The sequence below is a fragment of the Emydura macquarii genome, unplaced genomic scaffold (genome assembly GCF_026122565.2).
Source record: "Emydura macquarii macquarii isolate MOO-44397 ecotype Brisbane River unplaced genomic scaffold, CSIRO-AGI_Emac_v2 contig_450, whole genome shotgun sequence".
Classification (NCBI taxonomy): Eukaryota; Metazoa; Chordata; order Testudines; family Chelidae; genus Emydura; species Emydura macquarii.
In genome coordinates, this window is record NW_027130587.1 from 2,160,852 (window position 1) to 2,170,427 (window position 9,576).

A 9,576-nucleotide genomic window follows, 5' to 3' on the forward strand; every position below is an offset into this window, starting at 1 on the left:
TGCAGAGCCGGGCCCGATCCGGGGGCTGCCCCGTGCGCCCCCCCACCCCGCGGGCAGGCTGGCGCTAGCAGGCGCAGCCCGGCAGCGTGGCCTGGGCCGGCCCCGAGCCCCGCATCGCCACGCGCCCCGCTGCCCCCAGCGTCGGGCCCGGCGGCTCGCTACTCCCGCCCCGTGCTGGGTGCCCGCGCCGCCGTGCTCTCAACGCCCCGCCCCCCCGCGCGCGCTGCCCGACGCACTGGCCACGCCCCCCTGTCGCGCGGCTGGCGGGGGCGGGGCCACAGGGGCGGCCCTGCCGGAAGTCGCGCGCTCGTGAGTCGTGACGCGGGCTGGCGCGTGGGCGCCTCTCGCGACCCGGGCGTGGGGGAGGCCGGTGCGGCTGGGCTGGGCTGGGCTCGCGGGGCAGCGGCGGCACGTAACGGGGGCCGGGCCGGGCCATGGCGCTGTACAGCGCGGCCGCCGCCGTCCTGGCCGGGCTGGAGCGCAGGGACGGCGCCCTCAAGAGCCTGGTGTACCACAGCCGCTTCCAGGTAGCGGGGCCGGGCTGGGGGCAGGAGTCGGGGGTATGGGGGGCAGGGGGGCTGGGCTGGGCTGGGCTGGGCTGGGCGGCAAGAATTGGGGGTGTTGGGGGGCACGGTTGGGCTGGGGGGCTGGAGTGTGGGGTGTTGGGTGGCTGGGCTGGGCTGGGCTGGGGGGCAGGGGCTGGGGGGCAGGGCTGGGCTGGGGGACAGGTGTTGGGGGGCAGGTGTTCGGGGGCAGGGCTGGTCTGTGGGGCTGGCCCCCGGCTCACACGGTCTCACCCCCGCAGAACGTGAAGCAGCTCTATGCGCTGGTGTCCGAGACCCTGCGCTACGCGCCCGTGCTGGACTCCATCCTGGCCGGGGCTGCCCTGCTGAAGGCTGAGAAGAAGCTGCCCCCCCACCTAGCCAAGGTAAGGCCTGGCCCTGCCCTGCCCGGGCTGTCTTGGAGGAATGCCCTGAGCCGGGTGGCACTGGGCTGGGCCTGACCCATTCCGTCTTGCCGCAGGTGCTGGTGTACGACCTGCTCTTTGGCAGAGGTCTGAAGTGCGGGGGCCGCTGGAAGGTGCTGGTACTGAAGCACCGGGCCCGGCTGCAGGCAGAGCTGGCCCGTCTCAAGGTGCGCAGGAAGGTGAGCCGCAACGAGGACCTGCTGGCGCCCACAGAGGGGACGATCCAAGGTGAGTGGGGGCTGCCACTTGGGGGACTGTCCCCAACAGGCGGGTCTCTAGACTGGGAATCCCATTGTGGGGTGAGAGCCAGCAGGATTCCTGTGCCCACCTCTGCCTGGATGGTGGGTGGTGACCACTTCTGCGACAGGAGGGTGTGCTGTAGTGCCTGGCCTTTCTGTACTTGTGCCATCATTTCACTAGATACAGGAGTCGCGTGTAGGGCAATGATTTCCAGGTTCATTCTTCGGAACATGGGGCCTGTTCCAGCTAGGCTCCTGGTTAACCTGTGACTTAGTAAATGGGCCTGCAGACTGAGCGAGGCACGACCCACTACATCTCTTCCATCTCTCTGGTGCGTGGAGCCAGCTGGAGTATTCTTGTATCTCAGAGAATTTGGGAAATGGGATCCACTGTGTGTGTGTCTTTAACGTGACCGTGTTGCTTCCCCAGTCCAAGTGCCACGCTATGTCCGAGTGAACACCCTGAAAACCTGCATGGATGATGTGGTCGACTTCTTCAAACGCCAGGGCTACTCCTACCTGGGCAGGGCAGCCAGGTAAGGCCATTCTTGGACTGTCCCTGCACCCTGTGCTCTGGTCTCCACTGACCTGCCAAGCTGATGCTCAGCCCCAGATGTGGGGTGGGGGAGTCCTTGCACCTACTGTAGTGACCTTCCAGACAGTCAAGTACTGGCACTGCAGGAAGCCATAAACCATCCTCTTTGTGAAGGGAAGCAGCAGAGCCTTATGTATTGAAGAGAATGAGGGGGGTGGGGGCACTGTATCTTCAGTATTGGCAGTGGGTGGACTGGAGCTTCTAGAGTGATGTTCTCTGCCCTAGATTCTTGCCAGCTACTTGTTGGCTGGCCTTGAGATGGGGTATGGGCTTTGGTTGGCTCATAAGAAAGGGGGAAATCTGTAGCTGGCCTCTGGAGGAGTTTTGAGCTTGGGAGAAGCAGGATGCATGCTCCACTGAATTACTCTTCTCCCTCCCCACCTCCTGCTGTCTCTGGGTAGAATGGAGGAGCTGAGCTCCCTCTCAGGGAAGCAATTCCTCCTGGATCCTCACCTGCAGGAGCTGCTCGTCTTCCCACCACAGACAGACTTCCATGAGAATCGGCTGTATGTCGCAGGGCACATCATACTGCAAGACAAGGTAGGGGGCACTAGGGCAAGAGGAGACACTGGTGGAGTGGAAGACCCAAGCTGAGGGAGAAGCGCCGGGGGTGATCTGGAGGGTGTAGTCACAAGACTATAAAGGAAGGATGGAGATGGTTTTTAAGCCACATCCCCATGTACTTTATAGCAAACTGGATCTAAATTCTGTGGCTTTCCAGTGCAACAACTTCAGATAGATCTAAGAAGGGGTGGCCTTTAAATAGGGCAGAAAGGCACAGATGCTACCCTGAAGGATCATGCTATCCCCATAGTTGTCAATATGCTGCAGATTTTTGTACTGACAGCTCCTAACTGCACTGTAGAAATTGCCTGGGGCAAGTTGGGAGATGCAGGAAGCAGTTTGGCGTTGTGGGACAAGGACTCTAACTGGATGTTTCTGCTAAAGAGCCATGAAATAGTTAAAATGATCAACTCTGAAACCTAATGATGCTAGATAAATGTCAACACCCCCCTAGAGACAAATGGGAGCCATTTGTATCAGTCTTAGCTATTGTCTCAGGCTTGCTGCAGACTCAGGCAGATGTCACTGCATTGGCTACTCTGTGTTTGAAAGGCCATCTCCACAACCAGGAGGGCGACAAAGTTATTTTTATGGAAGTTTTGATTTTGCAGCCTGGGATGGATTCTGGCTGTAAAATTACCTAGAGATGGGGTAAATGTGTGTATTAAGGGAGTAGGTACTGAAGGTGCAGAGCTGTGACTGGTGGTGTCTCTTCCAGGCCAGCTGCCTCCCTGCCTTCCTTCTGAGTCCCCCCTCAGGGTCCCATGTAATCGATGCCTGTGCTGCCCCTGGCAACAAGACCAGCCACATTGCTGCCATCCTGAAGAACAAGGGGTGAGTGAGCTGCAGGACAGAGCTACGTGGCTGAGGGCTGCCTGCTGTTGTGATAAGCAGTTTTCTCTGTGCCAGGCACTGAAGCCCTGGCCTAGCGGCTGTTCTGATGAGGAGAGGAGCCTGGGGAAGCAGGGACACATGCATGTTGTCTTTGTCTTAGTTCTGCTTAGAGCCCGCTGGGTCCTGCAGCAACCTAGGGGTTGATTCTGCAGCTCAGCCCCTGATTTCTGTGGCAGAGAATGCGAGTAGGAACCGCACCCACCATGCGGTGGGGGAAGAGGGTTAAAAGCAGGACTATACAAAGGGAAAGAGGCAAGCACTCGGGAAGGGGGCATTTTGGCTCTTGCATGTGAGATCTGGGAGATGTTGTAGCTTGTCTTGTTAGCTCTGTCCTTGTCTGAAATCAGTCCGGCACTGTGCAGCGTTCGGGTGGGGACTGGTGACAACACCAGCTGGAGAGGGAGGCTTAGGGGGGACTTATAAGCAACCAAAGAATCACATTTGGCAGCCGTTAATATACAGTCATAGACCTTAAGGCCAGAAGGGAGCACTAAATCATCCTCTCTGGTCTCCTGCACATCTCAGACCATCAGTGCCACCCGGCACCCACGCATCACACCCCACACTACAGCCTGCAGGAGACTAGACTGTTTTGTGCCACGGCCGGGGGAGAGAATAGGAGGGACCGAGGTGCACCAGTGCCCGAGGCCCCTGCAGTGGCAGGGACACTATGAATATTACACCCAGATGTACCTGGCAAGTGACCTGAACCCCCTCGCCCCCAGGTCACTCCACTCCGAGAGGCAGCCCTGCTAGCAGCATGCTGCCAGCTGTGCTCCTGCTTCTCCTCCTGCAGGGGTGGGAAGGAGGTGCTGTATCCCTGCGGGAAGTGGGTTAACCAACTCAGGGATGCACTTGGCCAAAACTGTTTTGGCCATCAGAGGATTTCTGCGTGTAGGGGTGGTGGACCTGGCAGCGAAGGCAGGGCCCTGTCTGCCAGCTAATCTTTACTATATCCCTCTCTGGGGCGTTAAATTCAGGCAGATCTTCGCCTTTGACCTGGACCCCAAGCGCTTGGCCACCATGAGCACCATGCTGGTGCGGGCTGGAGCTAACTGCTATGAACTGGCCAATCAGGACTTCCTGACGGTTGACCCCCGGGACCCCAAGTACAGCAATGTGACATACATCCTCTTGGACCCCTCGTGCAGCGGCTCAGGTAAGGGGGCAGGGGGTAGGCCAGGCCTGTGCAGTACAGACAGGCTGGTGGTTATACTCACCGGGTATCTGTCTGAGCCACTTGAAAGCCCTGCTTCCATCCAGCACAGCCCCCGTTCTCCCCACAGGACACACTGAAGTCAGTGTGGGTTGGTGGAGCATAGACCCTTGGGTGCAAAGCCTGGAGCGGGGAGGGGAGCCCAGCTTGTCCGTGTCTCTGACAGTCTCTCTCCCCAAAGGAATGGTGAACCGCCTTCCGGCCGAAGAGAGCGCGCCCAGCTCGGAGCGGCTGCGGGCGCTGGCTGGATTCCAGCGCAAGGCCCTGGGCCATGCTCTGCAGTTCCCTGCCCTCCAGCGCCTGGCTTACTCCACCTGCTCGGTGCACCAGGAGGAGAACGAGGACGTGGTGCGGGACGTGCTCCAGGAGCATGGCACAGCGTTCAGGTACCGACCCCCGGGGCTGTAGCTGGGCGGTGAGGGCAGAGGGGGCCTGGTCTCCTTGAGCTGGGCATGCTGCAATACAGTCCATATAGAGCGGTGCCCCTTGCTGGGTGGATCTGGAATTGTCCACCGTGCAGGGGATGAGCCTGGGGAGCTGTAAGTAGCTGGTCACCGTGTTCCCTGTTTGCAGATAGAAGGGGGCTGAGGGCATTGTTAAGGCAGCTTTGGGGCGCAGGAGCCTGGACTATCACCAGGGGTTCCTGTCGCAGAGCGCGGTGAGAGGAGGCAGGCTGCCCCAGCTCACTGTCACAGGCAGCTGGCCAGCCTGCAGCTTTAGTTCAGCGGGGCAGGTAGTGTTGGCTGGGTCAATGAGCTTTGTTACGATCTTGCCCCCGCTCGCAGGTTGGTGAATGTGATGCCCTCCTGGCCCCATCGTGGCCTTGCCACCTTCCCAGGTGCGGAGTGCTGCCTCCGAGCCTGCCCCACTGCGACGCTGACAAACGGCTTCTTTGTCGCTGTGCTGGAGAGGCAGCAGGAGTGCACGGAGCAGGGCTCCTCCAGGTGAGAGCTCTGCAGGGGGGAGGGATGGGCTTGCCCTCTGTTCTTCTGCAGGCCTGGCACTGCCCTGGAAGGCACCAGGGGGAGACTGGCAGCACTGTGCCCTGGGCATGCTGCATCTGGGTGAGTCATTTCCATGGGGCAGGCCTTTCTTTCCGGGCTGGGAGACAAGGGCCCGTCCTGCAGTGTCTGGGGCTGTGGGGAAAGCAGTGCAAGGAGATTCCTGGAAGCAGTGGGTTGAGATTAGTAGCTGGGAGGAGCGATAGGAAGCAGTGACAGCAGGGGGCAGAGAGCTGTAGGGCTTTAAGGAAGGGTACGGACTGGAGGTGATGGTCAGAGCTGTGAGGCAGGAGGGGGCAGAGTTAGGGGAGACGGTAGCATGGGGTGGGGTTGAGGGGGAGGGGAACAGCAAGAGGGTGGGTCCACTTGTGCTGAATCAAGGGGCTGGGGCAGGGCCGTGGGAGGAGTGGGCTGCCATGCCGGGAGAGCCAGGCTAGTGGAGGTGTCTGTCAATCGAAGCGAGGCCAGGGAGGGGCTGGGGAGGGAAGTCCAGTACAGGAGGTGAGGGGTGGCCAGTCTGTTGGAGCGGTAGCCGGGACACTGGTGCTAGTAACTCATGCTCCTCTGCGCTCTCCTGCTGTTGCTTCCAGCTCTCTTCCTGCAGAGGCTGAGGTGGAGGGTGGAGCAGAGAGATCCCAGCATGGAGCGGGAACAAGCCCTCCCGCTGCCTGCAAGAAGAGACGGAAGAAGAGCCGGCGTGTGAAGAAATGAGGACTCCTGGCAGGAGCTGTGGTGGCAGCATTAGACCCAGGCTTCTGCCAGCTGCCTGCCTGTCAGATCAGTGGCGGCTTGTGCCATGTTGGGCCTGCTGCTGCTGGTGAGCTTTCCCCCCATCTGGCCGGTCAGAGCAGGCCCTATGGCGCTGTCGAAGGGGCTGTGTGACTTGCTGACAGTCCCGCTGCTGGGGGGTGCTCTGGCCCCAGCACTGCCCCCAGCCTGGTTCAGTGTGTAGGTAAAGCTTTCAAACCCCTTCCAGTTTTGTCTTGAGTGAGTTTCTCTGAGCCCCCAGCAGGAAACATGCTGTCTCCTGCGTTAGTCTGGGTACTGTGGACACCACCTGCTAATGGGGTCAGACTCTTACCTGCTGTCTTATGAGTCGAATACAAACCAAGGACTCCACTCAAAGCAACCCGTCAGCTCCCCTTGCAAACCTGCGTCCAGCCCGGTCGCTGTACCGCGGGAACCAGAGCAGCGTACTGAAGGGCCACGACGTGAAGCCAAGATTTCTCACAAGTGCCCAGTATACGAGGGGGGTGAACTTCACACCTTCCAGGAGCCTGATTTTCCGAGTGTCTCAGGTTATACTTCAAGCGATTGCGACTGCAGCCGGAGCCCCTGCTGCTGGCTGAGAGGTCACTGCTTGATTCTTCAGGCGGTATCGCAGGGTAGGCCCTAGCTCAGACAGGCCTGGCTTCCTTTTCTTCCTGTCTCCCAGCAGAAGAACAAGGGACTAACTCTTCTGTTAATTACATAAAAAAAAGGCAAATTCTGATAAAAGGATTCTCCCCCCATTTGTAACTAAGCTGTGAAGTCAGACCACAACATCAGCTGAATGAAAAGGGAGTGGATATCGAACAAGACCATCCCCAGTTGGTCTAGTTAATACAGGGAGATGCCTGCCTGCTGGGTGTGGAGGGCAGATTATCCTACTCACACCTAAGGGGCAGTTTCTTGCACTTTGCTGTGAAGCAGCTGGCAGACAGGACATGGGCTGAGAGTGACTGATGCTCTGAGCAATTGGTTTGTTCCCAAGCTCTCCCGGACTGCCAGCAGATCTAAATTCCAGTACCAGCTCCCAGTCCTTCCACTTTCCTGCAAGGCAGTTCCCCGTGTTTTTTTGGTATTGGCCAATGCTCACGAGATGGCCGTAGTACATTGTGAGTTCCTGTTGCTATAGCCTCATTCCGTCAGGTGCACCAAAGGTCAGAGCCCGTGTTGGGCATGGGTGTAGGAGCATGGTACTGGCAGCAGGTGCACACGAGCTGGACTGAGGTTTTGCTTCAGAAAGTTGGACCCTCGCAGTATTTACAGAAGAAATTGGAAGGGCAGCGTAGCTACGGTGCAGGTCTAGCGCTGGGCTAGGGCTGTGCAGGTCCCACACTGAAGTGCTTGCAAGGTTGTCCAGTTAAATGACTGTCAGCAAGGTGCTTGCCTCTTCACTGCCTCCTGCAGGCAGCATGGATCAGATTTCTAGCTGGTGCCAGTTCAACTTTGGCACAACCTACCCCCACTTTACCACCTGCTTAAGGGGCCCAGGCAGCCCCTCTTCCTACCACTGCTGTGATGCATTCCCACTGAGCCAGGATACTAGTTGCAAACAGCATCCCACTAGAGCCAGCTCTCGAGCGTGGCTGGGTATTCTAGTGAGGGCAGGAAACGTCTACCAGCATTGCTGTAGTGACCCTGCCCAAGGACTACTGTGAGCAGCAGCTGACAGGATCACCTCACCCAAGCCAAGAAACCCCGGGGCAGCAAGGGGATGGCTTCACTCCACCACGGGGAGCGAAGCAGCCTCTGGACCTGCCACCAGTGGCTATCGCCGGCTGGGCTGGCCCTCTCCATCTCCCAGGCATGGGCAGAGCCCAGGCTGCATGGCACACAAAGCACTTGGCACAAGAACAGCCGCAGTCGAGCACAATTTTGTTTTTATTTTAAATCAATGACATAAGCAAGGAAAAAAAATTGCACATTCACACTAAAAATCCCCACCAGCTGCACCAGGAATGACTGAAGTTTTATGAATTAAAAAACCTAGCCTGCCACCCCATCAACGTTCAGGTCTGACGGCCCACTCACTCGGGTTTGCAACCCACCGAGCCACGCCAGGATGCTGGGCAGCGGAAGGTCTCTGCACAGTAGGCTGAGGGGTTCCTTTAGAGCAGCACGGAGCAGCTTTGGTATTTGCCAACCACATCCCAGAGAAGGGGGAGCAGAGAACTCCGGCACAGGGTAACGGGGTTGGAGAAAGGGCCCTTTACAAACCAGCCCACCCAGGATCCAGCAGTGACTTGTGACTGCTGCTAATTTGCTTAGTAGTTTAGCGCTGCAGCACCACTGGTGTGCACTAGACAGGGCCAGGTTAAAACCGGCGCAGCCTAGGCTGACACTCCAGGAAGACAATCATCCCCCAGCTCTGGGTTGGTGCCTGGAGCCTATTGCCTCTTCCTGCCCTGCTGCTTCCACCGGACAGGCCTGAAGGAGACTTCAAAGTAAACCTCCCCCTGATGAAGACTGATTCTGAACATGGTCCAGCTCAGGGCCAGAGACTGGTCTGGGTTACTGATCATTTGCTCCATAACTACGTACCACCCACCCACCATGTCACCAGCCTGGGGATCAGCTTTTATCTGCAGTGGTGGGAGCTTCGGCCTCAGGTGCAATATACTCCAAAGAGTTTAATGAGACTGCAGGAGCCCCAGGGGGTGGGGGCAGCAAGAGGCCTCGTATTCTGCCCGGGGCATTAGACTTGCAGGGTTATGCATAATGGGGCCAGGAAACCACTAATACGTCTAAGCCAGTGAGCAAAGATATCTGCTCAGAAGGCCAGCGTGAACCACAGATTATTCACAGTGTCAGAGCCAAAGTGCCCCAATTCACAGTGGGTTGGGGAAGCCCCCGAGTCTCTGAGCACAGCGTACAGCACACACTGGCAGGAGGACAGGCTGGGAAAGCCTGGGTTGTGCCCCACCCTGGGCAGAACAAGCAGTCACCCACTGCCAGCCAAATGACAGCCCAGGGGCCCCGCTGGGTGCTCTGCAGCGAGACAAGTGCTGCTCTGACAGCTCAGAGACCGAAGGGCACTCCAGGAAGATTGGTGGCTCTGTGGGGGCGCACAGGGACTAGTTTTAAGGTCCAAGCCCCTTAGCCTGATTTTTCCAACCCTTAAATACACACCTGCACCAAAGTTAGCCAACTAGACACTTTAACAAGGCTGGGCCAGTGCTATTGACATGGTGGGCACCCCCTCGACCCAGGGAGAGCTCTGTCTCCGCCCACCAAGGCTGCTTTGGTACCCTACGGAAAGGCTGGGAAAACAGCCCAACAACAGGCAGCAACTGGGCCCTCCAAAGGGGCGGGGTGAATGCAGTACCCCCTCCCCC

The 9,576-nt window shown here is 58.5% G+C and overlaps 1 protein-coding gene across 1 annotated transcript; it reads left to right on the plus strand.

Annotated features, from left to right (window-relative positions):
• The first annotated feature begins 385 nt into the window (after positions 1-385).
• On the plus strand, positions 386-8,007 carry NSUN5 (NOP2/Sun RNA methyltransferase 5). Its single transcript, XM_067537760.1, has 10 exons — positions 386-527; positions 806-928; positions 1,024-1,195; positions 1,637-1,742; positions 2,203-2,341; positions 3,084-3,199; positions 4,240-4,418; positions 4,657-4,861; positions 5,261-5,419; positions 6,067-8,007. The coding sequence occupies exons 1-10, from the start codon at positions 435-437 to the stop codon at positions 6,185-6,187; spliced, it is 1,413 nt and encodes a 470-aa protein (XP_067393861.1). The 5' UTR covers positions 386-434; the 3' UTR covers positions 6,188-8,007.
• Positions 8,008-9,576: the final 1,569 nt, after the last annotated feature.